Source organism: Anser brachyrhynchus, assembly GCF_964034855.1.
Source record: "Anser brachyrhynchus genome assembly, chromosome: 3".
Taxonomy (NCBI): domain Eukaryota; kingdom Metazoa; phylum Chordata; class Aves; order Anseriformes; family Anatidae; genus Anser; species Anser brachyrhynchus.
In genome coordinates, this window is record NC_137696.1 from 29681427 (window position 1) to 29706472 (window position 25046).

At 37.8% G+C, this 25046-nt stretch overlaps 1 protein-coding gene across 2 annotated transcripts in view; it reads left to right on the plus strand.

Annotated features, from left to right (window-relative positions):
- Positions 1 to 257: 257 nt before the first annotated feature.
- The window catches only part of UBR2 (ubiquitin protein ligase E3 component n-recognin 2), a 52156-nt gene continuing 27367 nt past the window's right edge, over positions 258 to 25046 (plus strand). Inside the window, exons 1-15 of one of the 2 annotated variants that reach the window (XM_080583954.1) lie at positions 258 to 444; positions 4176 to 4435; positions 6217 to 6295; positions 7823 to 7936; positions 10895 to 11022; positions 11970 to 12108; positions 13692 to 13754; positions 14975 to 15095; positions 16998 to 17105; positions 18619 to 18707; positions 19364 to 19462; positions 21955 to 22118; positions 22218 to 22317; positions 23347 to 23475; positions 24092 to 24275. In XM_080583954.1, coding sequence (XP_080440080.1) covers positions 367 to 444; positions 4176 to 4435; positions 6217 to 6295; positions 7823 to 7936; positions 10895 to 11022; positions 11970 to 12108; positions 13692 to 13754; positions 14975 to 15095; positions 16998 to 17105; positions 18619 to 18707; positions 19364 to 19462; positions 21955 to 22118; positions 22218 to 22317; positions 23347 to 23475; positions 24092 to 24275 — 1855 coding nt within the window. In that variant the 5' untranslated portion in view covers positions 258 to 366. Of the gene's footprint in view, positions 445 to 4175; positions 4436 to 6216; positions 6296 to 7822; positions 7937 to 10894; positions 11023 to 11969; positions 12109 to 13691; positions 13755 to 14974; positions 15096 to 16997; positions 17106 to 18618; positions 18708 to 19363; positions 19463 to 19536; positions 19636 to 21954; positions 22119 to 22217; positions 22318 to 23346; positions 23476 to 24091; positions 24276 to 25046 lie in introns of both variants that reach the window. The other variant, XM_080583953.1, reaches the window with a different exon arrangement.

Here is a 25046-nt window from a genome sequence, read left to right on the forward strand (position 1 = left end):
GTGTCTGTGTGTATATCTGCGTACACATGTGTTCACGTATGTGTGCACATACTTGGGTTTATTCGTGTCAGTGTGTCTGTGTCTGTACGCGTGTCTACACGTGTGCACACGCGTGCCCACGGCGGCCCCCCTCGAGGCGCCGGGCCGCCCCTCAGCCCCACCCCGGCCCTAGCAACGCGCGCCGTCTCCCAGGCAACCGGCGTGGCGCGTGAGGACGAGCCTACAACCCCCAGCATGCCCCGCGGCGCGGCGCCGTGACGCAGCGGGCCGGAAGCGGGCTCCCGGGGCAGAGCGGCCGGCAGGGCCCGGTTCCGGGGGTCGCTTCCGTGGCAGCGGCGGCGGCGGCGGCGGCGGCGGCAGAAGAAGATGGCGGCGGAGCTGGAGGCGGAGCTGCCGGCCTTCGACAGGGGCCTGCTGGAGTGCTCCGCCGAGGAGATCGCCGCGGTGAGGGCGAGAAGCGGGCGGGGGAGGGCGGCCGGGAGCGGGCAGCCCGGCGGGACGTTAATGGCCGGGTCCTTCCTTCCTCCCTCCCTCCCCCCCGTCCCGGGGATTGAGGGTCTGCGCAGGGCTCGTGCCGGCGGAGTGCGGGGTTGCTGGGGCGGGGAGCTTGTGGGGGAAATAGGAATAAACCCGTGGGGCTCCGAGCCCTTTACCTGCGCCTCTGTACCCGTTTTTACGAGGAGCGCTTCGGAAGTCAGAGAATGGGAGCCTTACAGACAAGCTGTTCAGAGGAGCGTTTTGTTTTCGCTTCTGGTGTAAATGCCAAGCCTTAGACGTTACCTATTTGAGGAGTTGGCTCCGTGCGTTAAAATATTGGGGCTGCCTGTGCGTGTACGCCTGTAGGATAAGACCTTGAGGAGCTGACCTACGTCGGCCGCTTCCGAAACAAAAGACAGCGTTATAGCTCGGGTTATCCTTCAGTTACGGTGGTGTACCTACAGCGCAGGCAGGGGGATGATGAAATGGCCAAATGTGCGTAGTTAGCACAAACGGAGCCCAGACGGCCTTATCTCTGTGAGTGGTGGCTGCTTTTCTGGGTCACGCTGCTGATAAAGCCAGAGGTCCACCAAGTGGAGCACACGTACAGATTTGGTATGTAGGTACCGGCGCCATCATGACCTTAGTCAATGCTTTCTCAATTTTATTCTCCAGCGCAAGCTACAGTTTGTAGACCTATAGCTGTCAATTCTGCCGTGTGCTAGCAGTTAAACACAACCAGTGCTGCCTGATTGTATAAGTGACCAGGGTACTTGGCTTTTAGCACTGTTTTTCTCCCCTTCCCCTCCTTTGCCCCCCTTTGCTGATAGCACAATACCAAGAAGACAAACACCAGTCCATAGCAAGTTACAGCACTTTGCATTTCAGTTTCCCTTTGCAGCAACTTAACTACAAACTTCCACAGAATAACAATCAAAAAGAATAAATTACCGATATCTGTAGCAGCACATGAACCTGGAGTGCAGGTGCTTTTTTAGCTATTACTTAGCTATTTAGCTATTATGCAGCTAACAAAAACATAAATTATTTAAATTACACCTTTTAGCTTTTGAAAGAGTAAATTGAATTGTTTCACGACTTGTTTGTATTACATGTATTGTTCTGCTAGTATCTCTTACAGAGATACGGGTTTAATAGGAACACTTGATGGACCATTAGATATTTGCTTACATAAATGTTGCTTGAAAAATGCTTTTTGGGTTATTTTCAAGGCTGTCAAAAGTTACTGCCAGGGAGCAGTAAGTCTGAGGGGGGGTGGAAATGAGGAGAAATACACTTCCCTTTTTAATAAAAACCTCTCTTGGGAGAACAGAACATTAACTTTTCGTACATGTGACTTCAGGGTCGAAGACAGACAAAGAAGCCTTGCCTAAATGAGAGTTGTTTTCCTTGAAGAATATATGCCAAAGTTTTGAGTAGTTTTACTGCACTTGAGTACCTCCAAGGCAGTGATTTAGAAAAGGAGCATAACCTATATGGGCATACATATATATTGTTTAATAGCAATTTTCCATGCACAGTAGTGTGTTGAGTTGTCTTCCTGGTGGTTCTTGGTGCGACATCTGTTTCCTTGTCCTAGCAGCCCATACCTCCTGCCTTCTAGTACTCTTTTAGCCAGGATTCAAAACTGTGAGCGCAGTTGTGTGTAGAACTGGATCCACAAAGAGGGTTAGCTGTGATGACACTCCAGAGTTGCCACACCTAACTTTCAGGCAATTACTCCCAGAATTTTGGGGATGGGAAAGCCATTTACTTGAGGAACAAGAATTTTCTCTGGCCAGGTATTTGCCTGAGCTTGTAGTGCAGCTAATAGGCACTGTCTGTTTTCTAGGTAGAAATTAGTGATGTGCTACTGATTTAAAAGGTGGAAATTAAAGGCACTTTGCTGAGAAAAGTGCAGGTGTAATTACTAACGTATACTCTGGAAAATCATGTAAAAGATGTTCTTATTAAATAGGAATCATGGAAGAGGCAATGTCAGTTCCACTGTGATTGGGTCATTTCCTGGCAGTACTAGATACGATGAAAGAGGAGGGAAAGATTCATGAGCAGGGCGGAAAAAATCAAATTATTACGTTCTTAACAATGAATTCTTTTTGGTGCAATATAGTCTGAATCCTGGTAGTAATGGTGAGATTATCTCTAAACTTTTAGATGGATGGGAGTTTGGGGGATCTTTTTGCATGGACTTAGTTGGAAAAAATCCTGGCATTGACCATCAAAGCAAGATCAACACAGGAAGATTTAGTAGGTTGGTTTTGATTTTAAGGAGTCAAACTGAGGGAAGGAGAAGTGAGGAGAGCATAATTTTTTACTAAGAGCTGTAATGACAAATTTTTTATATGAAGTTCTGCATTAGAAAAACATAGTCTAGTAAATGAAAATATTGCAGTGCATTAAAAACAAAAAACACAAACAAGCAAACAAACAAAACACAACACACACACAACCACCCTCGAATGGCGTACATGCTTTGCTGACTCTTTGTTTTGTGAAGAACCTTACCACAACTGTGTTGTCTCAAGCGTAAGTTCTTAAGAGTTCATCGTGTGCAGTTTGGAGTAACCCAAGCTAAAACATTTGATTATCAAACCTCTTTATTTTGGAATAATTAATTCTTGCTTTTCATATGCAGTTTCAGGTTGATTCTGAATTCTTTATCTGAAGTTGCCTGGGGGTATCTGGTTGTCATACTTACAGTGAGAAATGGCATGACGACAAGAAACGGCGTGCTACGGCTGTTTATATCGTGCAGGATTTAATAAGTGCACACTTGCAGTAAATGCTTGCTCCAGTTTATTTATTATAAAAGCCTTGCAGCCTTAATTTGCAATTTAGGCCTTCATAAAAATGTAATCCACAAGGCTGGAATAAAACAAACATTGGCTTTGAGGATTATTTTATACTCTTCTGGTGTGTGTGTATACGGGGTACACACGATGAGACACCTAGAAAGAACTGTGAAGTACAGGGGGAAAAAACTAGAAAGCTGTTTCTTGTCGGGTTATAGCAGGTACAGTAGTTTGGCTTTTAAAATCTTTGTCAACACAGATTTTAACTGATTGACTAAGAGAATTCATGCATCAGACATACTTGAAATAGTAATTCGGGTGAGTTATTATTTTGGTGGTAGAAGAAACAAAAATAAAACCCCTTATTTTCTTAGTTAATTTGTTGAAATTAAATGAGATGGCTGGTTACCTAATGTTGTGTTTGCCAGTCTCCTTGTGCTTTTTGTCTTTGCCTGCTCCGTGCCAACTCCAGGCTTCCACTGCGCCTCTGTGTCCCCAGCTGGCAGCATCAGTCTGCACGCCACGTAAATGCAGCCAGCATACCCTTAAAAGTCACGGTGAACGCTGGGACGTTTCACTGGTCATGCATCCTGGTGGAAAACCGTTAAGAATTTGAACTCTTAAATCTTGTGTTTTGGAAAACAACAACAAAAAACTGCTGTATGTCAAAAGGATAAAATGTGCAAGCTGGTAAACAGATGATTCCTAATGTCTGCCTTATGTAACCTGCTAGGTTTAACACTTAGAAGGAAACTGGGCTTTATGGTTTTGTAATGCCATTTTAGATTTTTAAGTTAGAAATAAGAAAGGCTTCCTGATGGATAGAACTGTGGTTGGTATTTTTTATTGACGTGACTTTTTTACTGTTTCTTTTTATTTTAAAAGAAATGGCTGCAAGCAAGTGAGCTTCAGAAAGAAGTATACCAGCATCTGGCCTATTATGTACCAAAAATTTACTGCAGGGGTCCTAACCCTGCTCCACAAAGAGAAGACATGCTGGCACAACACGTTTTGCTGGGACCAATGGAATGGTATCTTTGTGGCGAAGATCCTGCATTTGGTTTTCCAAAGCTTGAGCAAGCAAACAAGCCTTCCCATCTCTGCGGCCGTGTTTTTAAAGTGGGAGAGCCTACGTATTCTTGCAGGTAGTTCGAAATACAATTTTGAAGCATTTCTCACTTGTGAAGTTACAGAACAAGTTTAGATAGAAATGTGCTGTCCTAATGAAAAGTTTATACCTCAAATATCTTTTTAAAGTAAATTCATGGTTGTCTTTCATGATGGGTCAGACCAGAGAAAAATTAACACACGATGGGATTGTAAATGTTAAAATATTAATTAGTATATTGTAGACTGTTTTCTGTACAGAAGTAATGCAAGACAAAAAAAGTAATTCAGGTGAACTGTCAGAGTGATTTAAGGGCATTAATCAGAAATAAGCGGGCAGGTGCATATCACGGAGTTTGGGTGTTTAAGAAGTGTTTTGAAGCCTCTCATCTTGAGGTGGAGGAGATGAAATCTGTGGGTTCCTTAGATCCCTGTTACTGTTCCCTGTTGTGTTTTAAGAAATTGCTTTGGTTTATAGCTGGTAATGAGCAATAATGAGAGTTTAAATGAAACTTCTGTTGGAGATAGAGAATAAATGTTTTATGAGTTAACAAAATTTGTTAAAAGCAGCAGCTTTCCAGTTGTGAAATTTACAGATCTGCTTCTGCTTTAGTTTATCGAGCCCCCGTACTTGTTTGTGAAATTACTTTGCCAATGGTACTGAGTTTGTCATAAGTTTAGGGCTCTGAAGAATGGATACCCAATATTGTAGAACTAAATTGTTGCAATAAGTGGTTCCCTTTAATATCTTTAAAAAATGCAGTATTCCACAAACAGAAATTATTGTAAAAACAGAACAGCTTCCTATATTTCTGCTTTGACATTTTTACTTTCTGTGTCTCCTTTGGAGGAAAGAAACATGAAAACGACTTGGTACTTCGTACATATTAAGTCGTGGCTGCCTGATTATCTTTCAGTGATTAACTGGTTGAATTTATTTAGTGAAATGAAATTAAGAGAATTCTTGATAATAGCATTCCATAGGATCTATAGTGTCATCTTTTGAACAAAATAAGTTGTTTCTCTGAATTATTGTTTTTAAAATAACCATCATAAGACACTGATTTTCCTGGTGGTCACTTTTACATTGCATAACCTGAGTCCCTTTATCTTGAGGTGGCTTGAAAGCAGTCGCCTTACATAAGTTCATGTGTTTTCAGCATTGCTTTTTTCAGGGAGGAAATTAAAAATAATGCATAACTGTTTCCTTCATTCTTTTAGTCCTTTTTTCATAGAAATATTACTTCTGTCTAATGCAGCCGTGCTTGTAGACAGGACTTAATTATGCTCTCCAGTCTTCTGGTTGAGGAAATTGCATTCTTGGACCTGTTCAGTGAGCTTGTAGGTCTAAACTTGGAAGCAGACGTTTGATGTAATCTGTTGTGTGCTGTCTTTCTTTCCAGTGTTCGGTAAAAAAAAGTCTTTGATGGCTGAAGATTGTTAGTGCTAGTATTCTGTACTCAGGAGAACTTGCTTAGGTTTATACTGTGTACCTGTCTGCACTGCATGCTGTAATCCACCTGTTTACTTGCTTATATGCTTGTCTCACCTCTTGGAAGACAGTGGCTAACCCAAGTATAAATGTTACCCAAACAGACTTTCTATAGCCTCTCCTGTTTTGAGAGCAGATTTTTTTTTCCCCATTTCCATTTTAATTGTTTCCCTCTCCTTGGAACCTATCCCTTTCATCTTTCAGAATAACATATACAGTAGTCAGAAGGCTGATATTGGTGATACTTGAACGTTACCTGTTGTAGAATGTGTAATTGAAGTCTAAAAATATGGTTAATGCTTTTTTTTCCCTCTCTCCTGTTGTCAGAGACTGTGCAGTTGACCCAACATGTGTGTTGTGCATGGAGTGCTTTCTTGGAAGTATTCACAGAGAGCACCGATACAGGGTTAGTAATACTGCTGGAGTATGTGGTGTCATCATTAACGTCCTTGCGTATGGACCTTCATGTTTCTAATTTAAACTGTAATTATATATTTATAGAATGTATATGTAGAATGTATACCTAATTTCAAAACATTGGGTGCAAACATACGAGGTTTGGAGTTAGTCTGTGCAATAATCTTGTATGAACTTGAGTGTTTGAATTTGAGTGTACATTCTGAAGTTTAGTATTTTTAAATGTTGAGCAATTACATTTTATGCACAACAACTAAACTTACGAATGTTTGTTATTTTTAATATATACCCTTGAATGTGTTTTACAGCATTAAAGTTGGTTTTTGCTCGTTTTGAATACGATGATTTTTAGAAGGTATTGAAAAACCTTTACTGCGAAACTATTATTTTAAAATTATTTCCTTTAAATGTCTGACATTAAATTCTGTACAATAGCAGCATTTTTGTTTGTTTTTAAATATAATGTGAAAGTAACAAATTAAAACTGTAGATGCCTATGTCTACTGCTACTAATAGTGTAGATTTATTTTTGTGTTTTTTTTTTGAACTAGAAGTCCTTGGTGTGTTTTTAAGCCAGGGAACTAAGTGCAGCCTTTCTGTAAATCTGTTTTTGACAATGCTTCACTGCACTGCTGTTAGTGTAACTCTGCATTGATTTGATTTACATTGAGTGCTAGAATTTAGAGGGGAAAAAACAAAACAAAACAACCTGCTTCAAGAAACCCAACCTAGTTGCTGATATCAGCATACTTCTAGGAGGTTTTTAGCTTGCAAGCTTGCTTAGGGAATTAGCAAGTCTAGATGACATCCAAAAGTGTAAGCAAAAATTATTTCAAATGTCCATCCAACTTTATTGATACTGTAGGGTGTATTTGTATGTATAAAAAGTACCTTTCTGACACAAATAGGTGAAGAAAGAATTATTCTATGAATTATTTAATAGTTGTGGTTCAAAACCTGTTACGTTTATTAATTTGAGCTTACCTTTGCTTTAAGTCAAAGTTTATTAAAACAATGTGAATAATACATCATTACAGTATTCAGCTACTGCTGGCTATGCTTGTGAAGGTTTATGATGCAAACAGTTTGTAAGTGTTGTCCAGGAACTCCTGTTACCACAAATGGCGCATCTGTTCCTTTAATAACGTTATATGAAATGATAAAGCTTTGCTCAGATGAAAAATGAGAGAATCTGAAGTAGGAAAGGTGGCATTACAAGTAGGAAATTCAGGAAAGCTGCACATTACTACTGTGTTGTCCTGTCATAAACTGTACATTAATTCTACACAGCCTTGGACGTGGGTAGAATAGGAATGTTTGGACCTTTTTTTTTCCTTTTGGCATAGGCAGGTCATAGAAACAGACATGATTTTACTTTTTTTTTTTAAACAGGGTACTGGAAAAAGCTATCAGGTGTTGTGATCATGCTTTTGTAGTTTAGCTGTGACTACTTGTGTTAATGTAAATGCATGCTTATATGTGTGTTCACATAACTTTGTTTTAAAAATCATTTCAGATGACAACATCGGGTGGAGGAGGTTTCTGTGACTGTGGTGATACAGAGGCTTGGAAAGAAGGTCCTTATTGTCAAAAGCATGAACTTAACACTTCAGAGACAGCAGAAGAAGAGGTAGTAACAGTTAAGACATCGTGTTTCAAAACACTATTAACTGTGTTTGTGTAAGAAATCATTCAAATGTGCTGATATTTAGTCTTCTATGCCGAAACATAAGCGTTCACAGGAGACTAGAGTAAATTTAATAGAGATATTGAACTTAACCATGAATTAGACAAAATTAATATCTTACCAAACTGAGAGTTACTTAGAATAACATTTTCTACTTGAAGGCTTTGTTTTGTGTGTTCTTGGTTGCCTGTGCAACCAAGAACAGTTCTGTTTCAGTTCTGTTTCTTTGTTTTTCTGCCTTATTCTGAAACGCAATCTTCCACGTGAAAAAAAATTGTATGTAATCATGTGCGCGAATAAGCCAAATTAAGCTATCTGTGTAACATATGTTCTGATTCTCACAAAGTAAAGCGCACAAATATTTTTGAGTCAAAATTACTTGCTATTACAAAAATGCCATAAAGTTAAGATAGAGGTCTATAAAAGCTTGTTTCCTATGGCGAAGGTAAATAGAGAACATCCCTTAATTTCTTATAGCGTAACAACTTAGATATATTAAATGAAGCTAGCAAAAAAAAAAACCACAACGCTACTTATTTTATGAATTCAAGCTGTTGAAATTAATGCTACATAGAAAGCACTGTTCTGACTAAAAGTTTATATATGTTCAGAAGGCAATTTAACCTATTTGTGGAAGAAAAAATAATTGATGGCTACGTAAAAGTGCAGGTACCATCTTTGACTTGGGAAGTCGTTGTGTCTTAAGGTAGCAAAGGCCAGAGGAGCATTCTGCCCTTATACTCTTTCCTTAGTACCTGTTACTACGTTTCAGGAATGATAGCGTCTAGTTGGACTTCTGGTCTGACCACTTAAAGCTGTTCTTAAGTAATAGAATTTGTGACATTTTTTGAAGGGAATATATGAAAAAAAAATTCACACAAATTTTTCTGATCTGATGGTTTAAGTGAAGCTATTCTAACCGTATTTGCAGTGACAGTAGTCCTAAAATCTGTCCTCACTGTCTTAGCAATTTCTGCATGGACTCACCGCTTGGCCTAGCTACCAGGTTACGTTAGTGAACATCCTCAGAAACCGTGTTCTGCAATCTTGGGTGGGCTGCTACCGTGGTGTCCAATGATACTTACAGTGGCAATGAAAGACGGCAGTAATTTGATTGATGGAAAAACTTTAGGTACTGGGCAGGTTTTGTGCTTCTTCCCCATAAGTGATGGGGACCGAGATCCTCCCGTGGAGCGTTGTGTTTGAGGTGGATCAAGGATCGTTTGAGCGTGCTGGTAGCCTGCTTTCTCCTTGCCCAGACGCGTGTCTTTGCTGAAGGTGTTGGGAATAGCGGCAGTGCAGCTGTTTAAGGTTTGCCTTTGCTGTTGGTGATTGATAACTCTAATTTAAAACTTATTTAGGATATGCAATCAAAAAAGAGAAATGGTGGTTACTAGCATTCCTGTAAAACTTCCAAATATCCCAAAGGCGTGTTGGGGTGGGTGGCTGAATAAACTTTACTGTATACAACATAAGTCAACTTTTGTTTTTACAGTATGAATACAATTTACAGGATGACTGAAGTTTACAACAATTCACAGTACAGGTGAATTGCTGACTGCTGAGGGCCTGCTGTAAATAATGCAGACTTCTGAAAAGTTTCTTGTGGCCATTTTGATACAGTGTAAGCTGTACTGAAGTACAGAACTTGGTGTTACAATGTAATCCTACAACAGAAGTTGTGCTACTGCTCCATATCTTTCTCTGTTAAATATTACACAGACTTCTATAGTATTCTGAATTGAGTCAGTGACCCAATATTAGTCCATGTGGTCCAACAGGTGGCTTGCAGGCCATGCAGTTTTCCCTTCCCAGATTTGCAGAAGAGGCAGTAGTAGATTTGAGCATCAAAATTTAGAGAGTTGATGGTTGTGTCTTGATCTGCTTTTATTTGTAAAGCGGTAGTGGAAGAAGAAACCCTTCAGAGAAGAGGCTTTTAATGTTTTCTATTTGTACACAAATCCCATGAAATGGATTGGAAGGAAATGGCAGTGTTACGTGCTAGCAGACAGGGGGCTGACATATCAGCTTCTGCTGTCGTGGGGAAGGAAACTAACTACAGGTGTGTGACATGGCAGTGGATCACTTTTTTCTGCTCCAGAACGAAGTTCCTTTGAGTTTGCAGACTGAGGCAGCACTCCTCCTCCTCTTTTCAGTTCCCTTAGCAGCAGCAGCCCTTCCCTTCTAGCAGAGAAGGGAGGCTGAATTTATAGTGGCTGCTGCAGATGTCAAATGGGGGCACCCTGGAGAGTGCAGAACGGGCACAAGTGGAGGAGTGTTCCCATGCAAAAGGGAATGGGTGTCCCTGAACAAGATGGATGTGTGGGCAGATGATACCATAGTGTGTGAGACTTCCATCGTAACTCGTGATCTCAGTGTGCTGGTGGTTGTACAGTCTTGGACAGATAAGACTTCTGCCTCTAAAAGCCTGGTACATTTAAAAGAAGGCAAGGAATGTATATTTATTGGTGTTCTGCAGTTTACTAATATTGATAAGTGGAACAAAATATAGTGATCTCAAATTACATTTTTTGAAGACATTATGGAAAAAGCAGGTTCTGATACAGCTGAGGTTGAAAGTGGGTTGGTTATATTAGAAGGTATGCAGAAGTGAGAAGGAAAGTGAAAACACAAGTGTGAAAATTTAAGTGGGTGATCATAGGCAAGTTAGCATTCGGGCATTGAATGCTAGATTCCCACTTCGGTGATTTTCAGTGAAGAACACAAAAAAGAAAACAGGCTGATTATTGGCTCTGTTCCTTTCAAATGCAAAGTTATTTAAAGAAAGGCACCATTAAAGATGCTTACATCATCTTTGACACAAAGAAGTTAGAATTTGACAGAATTCCCTATTCTGAATGCCATTTAAGTTCTCAATTGCTATTTATACTTATTTTTCAGGATCCTCTTGTGCACTTACCGGAAGATATGGTAGCAAGAGCTTATAATATTTTTGCTATCACGTTTAAATATGCAGTAGATATATTAACATGGGAAAAAGAAAATGAATTGCCTGGCCTAGAAATGATGTAAGTATAGCCTTTGTCTTTTGCCTTTTAAAGGCCTGCAGATATTTCCAACGAAAACATGTAAATTCTGACTTTAAGCCTATCTTCTGTCTTTCCTAAAATTCTATCAGGAATATTTTGTAGGCTATAGACTGAAATAATTTTTAATAGATTTGTTTTTCCTATGTCTCTTATTTCTGGGTATATCCCATGATATAGATGATGAAGCAATGTGTCTGTGATAGCTTTATTTTCCTAATATTGTAAAGGAAATATTACTACAATATTACTACCTTAAAACAAGTGGTGGCACTAAAGTTATTGGTGTTCCAATGGCAAAAGCATTTTTGTGAGCCATTTATTACAAATTTTGAAACATTACAGAATACTGAAGTATAATGAAGTATAATCATAGATACGTTTTTGTTTGTGTCAGCTTGTTAGTAGCTATATGAAGAAGACTGCTATATAACAAAATGATGGGAGTCAAAAGATTGTATTAAATCTATGTAATCTTAAGAAGTTGTGGGTTTGAGGATTGTGTAGTTCGTACTCTTTCAGAGACTGCCAAGCTTTTGTTGTGTAATAGAAACTTTTATGTAGTACTGGGGAATCAGGTGTGATAAAATAATGCCAGACCAGTGAAACCTCTAGGAAGCTATGGGAGAATGTACTGAGCACAGCTGCACTGGAAGGAAATATGTTTTCCTTAGGAAACTGCTGATTCAGAATCAACAAATGCTCAAAAGTATTACTCAGACCTAAGTGTTGTCTTAAGATTTTGCTTGTTTTGTACATAATTCTGCAGGAAAGTTGCATGTTCCTATACAAGTTAGAGAGGGTCAGTCCTTTTGGAATATAACTCTGTAGCAAATGAAGCCCAGGCTTGGGTTGTCTGCTTAGTGGAAAACGTGATCCTTTAAATTGTATTACTTTGAATTACATAAAACCAATGCTTGCTTTTGAAGTGAGAAGAATGATACCTACTACTGCATGCTCTTTAATGATGAAGTCCACACCTATGAACAAGTTATTTATACTCTTCAGAAAGCTGTCAACTGCACACAGAAGGAAGCTATTGGTTTTGCAACGACAGTAGATAGAGATGTAAGTAAATTCCTTTCTAGAACTTTTGCTTACCCTAATGTTTATTTTATAAGGCCACGCTTACTCAATTTGTTTTCCCAAAGAGTATGGTTAATGTGATTGAGCCACGTGTGTCAGGTCACTAACTTATTGACCAACCCAAACTACATTTAAAATTGAATATATATTTCAGCATCACTGTATTCTAGTAAGTCTTATGCGTGTAGATACCAGAGTGTTTCTTAGCCCCTCTGCAAAGGGCAGGCAGCAGCTTTAGCTCATGGCTTCCTATGCACCAGGGAATTTTCATTGTAAGATCCCTTGTACTTGCTCCAAGCAAGGGAAGAGACTAACAGCTGTCAACTGTGAGGGATGAAATACATAATTGGCTGCTTTTGTTCCTGTGCTTATGGAATTATTTGTGGTTTTTAAATTTTTCTTTTTTGTAATGGTTAGATGATAATGGCAGGAAAAGGTAAAGCATTCTATACAGCATTTAGAGAGAACAATGAGTTCAGAATCTCTACATACTGAATATGATTTTAACTAGTACATAGGTCTCAGAAACACTGCCAGTTGTGTGCGTCTTCTGGCTTGTGTGAATTTTTTGCAAAAGGGCTTCTTTTCTTCTTGGTAACTTTCTAGGGACAGCTGCATCTTGTTATTTGTGTTATAAGACTGTTGCTGTGAAAAAGTGTCCTTTTATTTTTTGTTTCGTCATGCATTTTTTGGGGGGTGGGGCTGACACGGGGTGGACAACACAACAAGGAGCATCTCTTTCAAAATGGCAACGAGAACATCACTTTGGGATATTGAAGTGGTTAGACTGGAAGGAAGTCAGTGGAAAAGGAAATTCAACTGCTTTATATTACCTAACGTTGAACTACATTTTAATTTTTGTATTATTAGTACCCTATTTCTGTAATATCAATAACTATATAAAGATTCCTTTGACTTAAGCACATGTACTTTATTGTTGGATGGTCTTTGGAGATTTGGAGATTTTTCCCTGCTGCGGATCTGTCCTACTTTTAAATACATACATGTGTGCATGTGTTTGCATGTGTGCATGTAAGTACACAAAAAAAAAGTCAATGTCTGAAACAATGTTTTGGCATCAAACAAGGTCTAAAATTTGTGTAAGCTGTCCGGTCTGTAATACAACAAAAATTAAACCAACTATCTCTATTTTAATTTACGTAATGGCAGCACAGAATGTGGAAACCTTGCAGTTTTGAAGTAACTACGTGCCTTAGTAGCATTTGTTTAAAAGGTCAGTTAGCTTTAATATCTGCTTTAAAGGCATTGAAATGTAGTGGCTGTGTCTTAATCACTAATTATTGTACACACAGAATTTTGTTTAGCAGGTAACTGCATATATGGCATAGTTTTATTTTCTTCTTAAAACTGCAGGTTGCATTTTGGAAACCCAAATATCTAACTATATACAGTACTTTAAAAAAAAAAAAAGAAATTTGTATGAAAGCAAGAACAATTAACTTGCATCTGAAACCTTACTGTATCTTTTATACCAATGAAAACCACAGTGTTTGACCTTCTTGTTCAGAAGCTAGTGTTAACATTACCTTTTTACAAATTTCAAGGGACGAAGATCTGTGCGATATGGAGACTTTCAGTACTGCGATCAAGCAAAATCAGTAATAGTGGTAAGTAACATAACCTACTTAATCGCCTCATGTTGCCAAAAGGATGTTTTGCTACATAGGTTTGTGATACTGTTACTGTCATGGCTCTTTTAAGTAATACAAAATGTTGGAGTTACTAGGATATACAAAGGAGAGGTATCAAAAACACAGGTTTGTGCTCTGTTTTTCTTTGGTTTTATACCTATAATTTAACTTGCACCCAAACTCATTTCCTAAGAAGTTTTTGCTAGACTACATATGTCTTCAGAAAAGAGATCAGGAAGTTCAAATGTAATCTTATAATTGCATGTCAGCTCAGATCAGTGAAGCTAAACTATTTTTTTCCTGTAATATCAAATTGTTTGCCTTTTTATGATAGCTCCAACCACTGAAATTGCAACTGAGTGATTGAATCCAAGTACCAAGCTACAAATGCATTTTCATTTCTTGTATGTATGAATGCATGTGTGTATAGTTGTGCTCTATATTATAAGGTTCTTCCATGTAAGAACATGGGATTAATATTTTTATTTAATTTTCATTTAACTGCTGCAGTGCAGTACTTAGTTACATGAAAGAATTTACATATGATACTGCTACCACTAGGAAAGAAATACTGCAACTACAGTTACTGTACTTAAAACTATTTAAAGTAGTTTGAAAACATTAATGTATCTTTGAAGATGAAGTTGTGCAGTATATCTAGCTTGTCACCTATGCAGTCAAAGAACAAATGGCTTTTTTATGTGTAACCTTATCAATCAGACATTACTAGCACTGAGATGAAGGGACATTGTTTCATTCTTGTTTTAATTCTGTGTTTGTTTTTCACTTTCGGAAATTGTCTGTGAACGGTGAAATTCCCTTCTTGGCATGCTGCTGTGTGACTTGCATGTCATGTTGTGAGGAACGAATGTGCGTGGTTGTCTTAAGCTATGCGTGGGACTGGTTATCAGTGAAATGCAGCAGATCAGTGTTTCTGTTGATAAGAGCAGAAGAGTGGAAAATGGATGGGCCTAAATAAATTGCTATTGCATAATAATGTCATTAAAATATTAATAGTATAAGCAAACTTCAGATTTTTGATTTCGCTTCTTCGCTATGCAGATATTAGTCATTGAAATATGTATTAAAATTATAAATTACTGCAATTAATCATAGGCATGTTGTATTTCTGTACGGTGATGTGTGCTAGCCCTCATTAAATAAGCATTACCTTCTTTTTTTTTCCCCTTTTAAAGAGAAATACCAGTCGTCAGACGAAGCCATTGAAAGTACAAGTTATGCATTCATCCATTGTTGCCCATCAGAGCTTTGGTCTGAAACTACTAACTTGGCTTGGCAGTGTTATTGGATACTCAGGTGGGCAAACTTGAACTTTTTTGAGAAGCTAGAGATTATTTGCTTCAGGAATTCGGCTTGCTTCACAATGTTGTCTACTTGTTTCACATATGCAATATATAAGGCAAAACGATTAGTATCTTGTCAGAGTTGATCCTGTTTTCTGATACTGAAGTGCTGTTCTGACTTCCATGTAAAAGCACTACCGGTTTTGGTTAGTATTCTTAGATACTGTTTTATGTTCAGTTGATGTTGAACAGAAGCTGAGAATCACTGTCAAATGTTGTATGCCAACAAGCTATTTTTCAGTCCCTAGTTCTTTTTAAATGAATGCAGTAAGCTGAAAATAACCTGTCTGCTTAGACAAAACAAAATTAATCACAAGTCATTTGATGAATGATGATGAAAGTGATTACTTAAGGTTTGTTGCTGTGCAAGCAGAACAACAGAGAGAATGCAAGGATGTGGGGACTGCTCTAGGATAAGTATAGAAACCAATGAAGTATTAATCAGATATTTAGAAAGAGGCTTCTTCAAAGGAATCAAGATGCACGGTATCACTTTTATGGGCAGGCTCTGTGTTTGTTCTGGTGTGGTTCCTCCTTTGTCTTGAGTCAAAGTTGTGAAGATGTTGTGCGTGAGCTGAAATAAAAGGAAAATATGTCAAACTGCCAATAGGTAGAAAAGTAGATACTTGGACTTAATTAAGTGCACCCAATGCAGTTAATGTGTGCTGTGCATCTGTAAATTTTAACAAGAATTACTAGCAGAGCACTCTCTGCCACTGTAATGCCATATATACATTCTTTCTTGTAGGTGCAGGATTTGTTCAGAGATTATATATATTATTAGATTGATACTTGATAAAGTTGCCAAGATTTCAGGCATGGGTTCTCTATATCATTTTATTTTTGATAGATGAGTAGTTTATTTGTATGAGTCTATTTTTAAGACATACAAACTTTTGAAAAGTTATGGTAGCAGTTTGTTCAAGTATTTGGTTTCCCACAGCTTCTTAACAAATGGCCCCAAACATGCACATTCTGCTCCGTCTTTTTAAGTAGCCTGTTACCATTCAATCTGCAATATGAGATGATAGAATTGCACTGCTTTGGTGGTTTCATCTTAAATCTCCCTGGCCAGATGGAGATTGGAGGTGGAGCTGAGCTCTGTGGGGGCAGGGGACACGACCCTGTTACAGGGGCTTCATAGATCTGCACCTTGCAGTGATATGGGATGCATGGCACCAAGCCAGTGCCAGCTCATGCTAGTTAAGAAGCTAAGGTGGCTAAGCAGGTTGCAGAGATAGTGTCTAATGATTGTAAGTCATAATTTTGTTAGTAAATATATATTACCTGCAGTCCAAAGCCAGGTTGAGCACTGTTAATATGAGCGTCTGTGTTGTGTTGCAGATGCAGGCTTGACTGCAAGCATAGACCTTGTATGCTCTTATCATAGCAATTATTACTGCTTACCATTAAGAAAAAGAAAATGTGGAGAAGCTTTACAATAATAACAGCTAGTAAGCATAAAAAAAAAACCACCCTACAGTCATATATGAATTATATTTTCCTCTTGATAGAACTCTAAAGAGGGAAAATATGACCCGGAAAATTAGCCTGATGTATAACTACTTATTATATTAGTAAGCCAGCAGCAGTTCTAAGGAAGGACATTTTGCATAACTTTGAAACAAATCATTGTGTTTGGCAGTTTTTGTAAGGTTCATTAATGTTCTCTAAAGCTAGCATAAGTATGAAATATTTGTGTTTCTGTCAGCAAAGCATGCAGTGTTATTCAGTTGTCTAGGAAAAGATGGCTATGTGGCTTCTACTGTGTCTTAAGAAAATTCTCGGGTGTCAAAATAACGCACAAATTTTGTTTTTAAGCTATTACTAACTTCCACCATTTCTCTTCATTAAGATGGACTTCGTCGAATATTGTGTCAGGTTGGTCTACAGGAGGGGCCAGATGGTGAAAATTCTTCCCTTGTGGACAAGCTGATGCTGTACGATTCTAAACTGTGGAAAGGTGAGTTTTGTCAAGCTTTTGGAAAAGACTGAAGAATGTTACGCACGATGTTTTTCCCTTACTATATCTGCTAATGCGTGATCACTTTTACCATAATATGTAATTGCCTAGTTTGTTAAAATGTCTCTCCATGATGCACTTATATAGAAGACAAGAACACAAAGAGTGTTTGGAGACGGAGGTTTTTTAGGTCTTATTTTTCAGAGTAGTCTGAAGTTAAGGCTAATAAACAAGAGACTGATTTGGGGTTTGTCTGCTTTATTGGATCTCAGCACCTATATCATATCTACCAAAATAGCACTTTTTTTGTTTTTAATGAATAGGTAGGGCACAGAGGTCTTCTGTTTTGTGATGTTTGCGTTCAGATGTTCTTACTGATTCTATGAACATTCACTGAAAAGCACTATTCTTTTATTTTAAAACCCAGATAGTTTTTATAGCCTGATTGATTATAGCATTGACCAGAGAGTTGTAGTTTTGAGGAGGTGGAGATGAAGCTTTTTCATCTGTCCTTCCCTTCTTTAAACAGAATTATAGTATTGTGAACTTTTCCATGCCACCCCTTCCAGTATCTTTTGTTGTTCTTCAATTCTGATGTACAAATACCCTAAAGAGTAGTTGCATACTTTTGTGGTCTATCTTGGGAACTCCTTGAAGTAGCAATGAAAGTAAGAAGTAAGGTGGGATGTGGATGTAGTATGGAGCAAATGATTCTTTCAGGTTTTGTTTATCTAATCCCTATTACTTGTGCAAATGAATTCCTGGGACTTGGAAGTTAGTTTTTTTTTGACTGCAGATTTCAAGATCTGAAACATACTGTTTTTGTTGAACATCACAATATTTTTAGTGAGCGTTTTGTTAGGGTAATATCTTTCATGTAAGCAAGGAGTAATTTAAACTTTTTATTTTAAGATAAATATTTATCTACTTTTTCCTCTTTTCCATAGTTACTGTGTTAAGCAAATACTTTAATGGCTTTTGACTTAAGTGACCTTCAGAAAGAAATGATACAGATGTCTATTTTCAAGCTATTTATGGTCAATTCTTATTTGTATTGGTAGTATTTTCTGAAATGCTGCTCAGGCAGACTACACTTTCAGAGTTAGATAAGCTGATTGTTTTGCAGTGTTGTTCACAACAAAAAAAATTACTGCAATTCCCAGGATTTTCCATGTAGCTGCTCCCCCTGGCCCCTCCCTGGTCCATCCAAATCCTCTGTTCTGAGGAGTAGAGTTTTGTTCTTGTTTGACTGACTTGCCTAATATTTGAAGGTTTAGGTTATTCAACAGCTGATTATTATTTGATACAGGAGTAATAACTAATGCCACTTGAAGCATTTTGTTTTATGTGCTCATCTTCATTCTTTGCTACAACCTGACAGACTTGATCAAAGCAGCTTCTGCTCTGAAATGTAGACTTACTTCACCCTGTAAAAGTTTACTTTTCTAAATGTTTCCGTAATATCTTGATAGAAAGTAGTGATATATAATGCATCGTTCATTTTTCTTGACAGGAGCTAGAAATGTGTATCACCAGTTATTCATGAGTAGTCTCCTGATGGATTTGAAATACAAGAAACTTTTTGCTATCCGATTTGCAAGAGTAAGTATCTTTCTTACAAAGAGCTATTAAATGCCTAAACTGTCTAGTGAAGAGTTTAGTTAGCGTATAGAGCTTTAAATGATGCAGAAATATTTTTTGGATGTGGAAAGTTGAAATGAAATGCTGACTACTTTATTTCTGTCTTCAAAATATTAGTTATAATGGCATCTCATCTCCTGGGAGGAAAATGAGCTTTCCACGTTCCAGAGAATTAAAGCAGTTCAGATGTTTTTTGTCTTCACCGTCAACTATGCAGGCTATTTCTTCTTGAGAGCTAATTGCATCTCATTCTTGAGGTGTAAGCTGTTAAAGCACTACTTGGAAATTGTGCTGAAATTCCGTTATGCAGATTAGCATTTCTGCAGTAACTAGTACTTAAAATGCTTGAAATCAGCACTGCAAAATTCTGCTCACGCTGCTGCAGATAAATAATTTTTTGAGTAACAAATATAATATTAGCCTTTATCATGAAAATGAGTGAGTAGATCTCACACGTGAGCAGATAAATTGTCATGTTCTTTGTACAAGGTATCTGTATAATAATCCGTAAGAGCTACTCTTCCCTTTATCGTGGAATTAAAGTTTCCCAGAGCAGACATTTAAATAAAAAAATCAGGTCAGTGTGGATTAGAGGTGAATTTCCCCTTGTTGTTTAGAATTACCGGCAGTTGCAGAGAGATTATATGGAGGATGATCACGAACGGGCAGTATCGGTGGCTGCTCTGTCTGTCCAACTCTTCACTGTACCTACTCTGGTGAGTAGTGCCTGTCTTTCTTTTAAAAACTGATAGTTGGCACTCCTTGCCTCTTTTTGCCTCCTTCTTAATAGAACTATGAGCGATTGCAGAGTGATTTTATGAAAGATGACCACGACAGAGAGTTCTCAATTGCTGACCTCTCGATACAGATATTCACAGTGCCTTCTCTTGTAAGTACTGAAAGACCAAAAAAAGGAAATCTTTATTTGTTAAAAGCCACTAGAGGTTCATGAATCCAGACCGCAGATTTCTTTAACGTTACTGTGGAAATGCAGGGCACTGCTGCTGCACAGGAGTCAGACTGTTTACATACGTTGCGATGGGTTTAGAAGTTAAAGCAATTCACCCTTGCGAAGTTTGGATCTGACTTCCCAGAGTGGGCTGGGTATTTTTGATTTTTTTTATTTATTTTAGGGTTGGCTTTGTTTTGTTGTGTTGTGATTTTTTTTTTTAAAGTAATATACTTGAACGTTTATTTAGAGGCACGCATGTAACATTTACTTTTCTCATCATGCCAAGCCATGGTTTCTGTCTGTAGAAATCTACGTTGTGATTTGCTTACTGCAGTTTCAGAGCATACCATTTGGGTGCAGTTCAATAAATGATCCTCTTTGTTTATCATAGTTTTCCAGTCAACCTAAATGCAGGCAAGAATTGTCTCATGATAGTCACTACTTCCTTTGATACTTCTAGACTCTGACTATGCCTTCTTGCAGATTTCCAGTTAATTCTTTTTACAGTGCTTCAGGCTATGTTTCACCCAGTTCACTAACATTGCTGGTCTTTCACCAGCTTACGCTTGTTTGGGAAAAATATCCTTTTTTGCTTCAGTCTCCAAATAAGTCTGTCTTGTAGTACAAAATAATCTTGTGGAGCTGTACTGAAAATAAAAGTTTTATTTTACATAGCCAGATTTGCTTTGACAATGAATGCTTCTGAATCCTTCGAAATTCAATTGAGCTCTAAAATTCAATACTAATATAGCATTTATGATACTGTGCAAAGTTGTTTTTTTAGTTTCCTAGGAGGCGGATGTTGTTCATGGAAATCTGACAGGGTTTCAGGATTCTGTTTCCATGGGTCAGGGCAATATTGTGTTACCTCTTAATTTTGATGCTGACAATAAGAATGCTGCCATTACTCAGACTTACAGGTAGATTTATCCAACTAGTATTATTCAGATGCTCACGTGTTACATTTCTGTTTGGCAGATGGAATGGTGGAATGTGTGTGTATATATGTATATCTTTTTTTTTTAGGAAGTTCAAGTGTTTCCTTTTTATTTCAAATGCATGCAAAAAAAGTAGAACAAAATTGCTATTGACTAATTTCATAGAAGACAGAACAGACCAATGATATGATAATTATGATATGCTTCTCCCATACAAATTACGAATGATTTTTTTTTTGCTAGGTTTAGTCCTGTCATTCTCAACTGAATGAAAAAGTTGAAGAATGTAATACCACCCACCACACCCCAGTAACATTTTCAAACTTATGTTAGTAATTTGAATTTGAGCTTTCAAGTAGCTGCGGTTGTTTGGTTTGAGGGTTGATGGGTGGTTGTGTTGACAGTAAATTTTTTTTAAATGGTAACTATTAGATTTTTCCCCTGCAGTAGCATTTTAAAAACTGAATTTGTTGTATCGTTATCAGCTGTAGAACCCAGAAGCTCTAGTCAAAATCTGCAGTGTCATTGTGGTAGACCAGAGGGGCCGATCTTCTTGAATATCCCAGACACATAATAAAATCCTCATGGGACCAGAGAACTGCGAGACTCATACTATTTACCTAGGAGAGCCAGCAGAATGAGGAAGTTCTGGAAGAGTTCACAAGTAGGAGATGGCAGTAACTTTTTAGTGCCCCCTACTCTGTTGTGGGTTGGGTTAGGTTAGGTTGGGTGTGGAAGACAATCTGGCAGCATCGGAATTTATGATGCCTTGATTTGTTTTCTGCAACACATGGATATATGCAGCAACCCTTGATGGGAATTAAAGGTCATTGCACATAATTTCCATGTGGAAATTGCACTGTACAGTTCCTTAGCAGTTCAAAAGACTTGCTGTTCACAGTGCTTAACAGTTTGTAAAGAGAAAAACAGAAGAGCTGTCACTGCCCTAAAGCGTTCATACTTAAATTACATGAGAAGACACAACAGATACTTAAAGGGAGGTACAAGTAATTATAAGACACATAATAATATGTTTTATGTCATAATTACATAGGTTAGCAGGAGCCTTACCGTAGTCAAATCTCTGTACAGAAGGGATCTGAAGAGAGAGATCTGAATTATGATAATTTCTGGCTAGATTACATTTTTCTCCTGTGAATATTTGGAAGACTGACTTTTACTATGTTCCTCTGTTTTAATTATTGATGTAACTACTTTGGATAAAATGTCATGTATTTTATGAACTCGATGGTGCAGTGCGAAACTCTTGTTAGTTGTCTCTGTTAATTACAGCAAATTTCAATATACTTTGGTGTAGGCTCGAATGCTAATAACAGAAGAAAATCTCATGACCACTATCATCAAAACTTTTATGGACCATCTAAGACACCGTGACATCCAAGGCAGGTTTCAGTTTGAACGTTACACTGCTCTGCAGGCTTTCAAATTCAGGCGTGTTCAGAGCCTTATTTTGGATCTCAAGTAAGTATACTAACTACATGCTGATTTAATCAATTTTGGGTGGCGGGGGAGGAGGGAAGATTAAAATTAACACTCATATCTCTTTATTAATGTACTCAGGTATGTGTTGATAAGTAAACCAACAGAGTGGTCAGAAGACTTGAGACACAAGTTTCTAGAGGGTTTTGATGCCTTCTTAGAATTACTCAAGTGTATGCAGGTATGTAAATCTGTAAATTAAAAAACTTGCACTGTGTTGAAGATTAAAGCAGGAAGCTATATATTATGATGTAAAAACTGAGGAAATTCAATGTACCTGTATTGTAAACTCAATGCAGTATGTTTTAGTAACTTCTGGAATTGTCATGTTTTCCTGAAACATGTCTCACCAAACTCATTCTGATTTTTTGTTTGTTGTTGTAGAAGGCAGTAAAAAAAAAAGGAGTGGTTCAAAAGGAAACGTGTCATTTTTGACATATTTTGCAGTTGTACAGGCAGACAAGACACAATTGTATGAATGAAATCTGTCCCATTTTAACTAATTTATCCTCTTAGTGAAAGATCAATATACTACTTTGGTGTCAGCAGAGTTGCTGCTTTTATTAGAGAATACATGGCCTGTGCCATACAAGTAGGTATCTTCACTGAATTTTTTAACCTTTTCATGTGCTATGTTAAGGTGTATTTTAAAAGCAGTGCGGCTTTTACAAAGACAAATTGACCATGTGATCAGTGAGGCGTAAATCAGAATGACTCCCATTTTTCTATACTTCAGTGGCATGCTTTTCTTAGTATTTAGCTTGTGTTAGTCTGATGATAATTTTTTTTAATATGATCATGCTGGTATATGACCATCCTGTTTTTTCTTCTTATACTGAGATCTGATTAGGTACTTTAGTACCTGGTCTTTAATTAGTATTTACCTACATTTAATGTATACCTAGAAACCACATTTAAAAACCAAAATGGGTGTGTAAGATGATTGATTTATGCATATGTTCTTTGTAAAGAAAACCCAAGGTGTTAATAACAGAGCTAATACCTGAAAAACCTGTCCCTGTATTCTTCTTTGCTTCTTGTTTCATTTTATTGTTATTTAGATGTTTATAATTCCTTTCCAGATGGTCCCAAGTTTTTCTTGTAGCAGCAGTATATTTATAAGGACAGGTTACCACTGTCCCACACTATACGCTAACGTGAAGTTATTTCAGTGATATATTGTTGAAATGCACAACTCTCTTTGTTTAAGGGTATGGATCCAATAACTCGTCAAGTAGGACAACACATTGAAATGGAACCAGAATGGGAAGCAGCATTTACACTGCAGATGAAATTAACCCTCGTTATCTCAATGATGCAGGACTGGTGTGCTTTAGATGTAAGTTTCTTCTGAATTGTTTTTTCCATGTGAATATGTGGCTATGGGGGTAGTGGTGGCGAGAGGGGGAATGAAACATTAATATGTGTAACAATTGAACAAAACACGTAACTGCACAATAAGACAAAATACTCTGTGAGGAAGTACAATTTTTTTCTATTTAAACACATCCTTTAGGGCTTAAACTGACCAATTTGTAAGAAAGTGGTTAAGCCTTGGCGCGGGGGGGGGGTTGGGCAGAAAGAGCTCCATTGCATCAAAAAACTGATCATCACAACACTTGGGCCATAACTAATAATTGTCAGAGAAGAGGGAGTTAGAGGAGCATGCCCTGGATCTACCTAATGCTGCCTGATTGTAAATCAGGTTTTTACTGCATCTGTGTTGCAAGTTTTAGCAGTAGTCAGTTTTGTCAGGCATATCTGGATGAGTTTCATGGTCTGTGTCACCCTTAGTAATTCAGATCAGTATATCAGATTCCTTATCTTAGTTTTGTAGGACTGTTATAAAGATGAAAAAACAAAGTCTGTCAAAACCTGCTTGTTGTTGTTAGCTGTATTACTGTGCAGAGCTCCGTGTTTTTTATAATCTTTGTAAACTGTGATCTTCCTTTTAGGAAAAAGTGTTAATTGAAGCTTACAAGAAATGCTTGACTGTGTTGATGCAGTGTCATAGTGGTTTTACTGATGGAGAACAGCCTATTGTTCTCAGTATGTGTGGACATTCAGTTGAGACCATCAGATACTGTGTTTCTCAGGAAAAAGTTAGCATTCATCTCCCAGTTTCTCGTTTACTTGCAGGTATGAACTAGTTTAAAAATATTTCAGGAAATGAAAAATGTTGCATAAATATAATTTGCATTTGTATGTACATAACGAACCACACAACAGCTGTTGAGAGTCTGAATAGGGTGCATTTCAGCCTTTTCCTAACTGTTTGGTAGCCTTCCTTAAGGCGAAATGTTCCCAAGTGATCGAGAAGTTGTTATGGTTTCCAGCCTGGGGGAGATTGTCTCATGCCTCTGCATTTGTCAGTGGTGGGTGTTGTAGGAAGTTACAGCTGCTTTTGTAACTTACATGATGCAAAAGAAATGCAACAAAATATGGACTGTAGATGACTGTTTTTGAAATATGGTTAGCTGTCAGATTGAATAGACTAATCAACAGTCTGTTAGAGAACAGATTAATCAGATGTGTCACCAGAAAATTAAGCCGTGTCTTTTTTCTACTTTTATTGACCTAAATTGCTGAACAGTTATGTTTAGGGGAGGAAAAAATAAAATGGTGTTTTAATTTAAACAGAGCCAGATGACAATAAATTCACAGGTAATGAAGTGGAAAAGATAGTTCTTAAGTAAAATATTACACAGCTCAGACTTGAATAACTTTGAATTTTTGAGTTTATGAGCAAAACTCTTATAGCTTTAAAGAAAAGCAGAAAACCCTTATGTATTTTGTAGGGGGCTCATTACAGTTCCTAAAGTGTTTTATGAACCTAAAGATTGGTAGGAAGGATGACATATCTGTCGTTGATAACGTGTCCTGATAGACTAAGAATACTTGGCTATCACT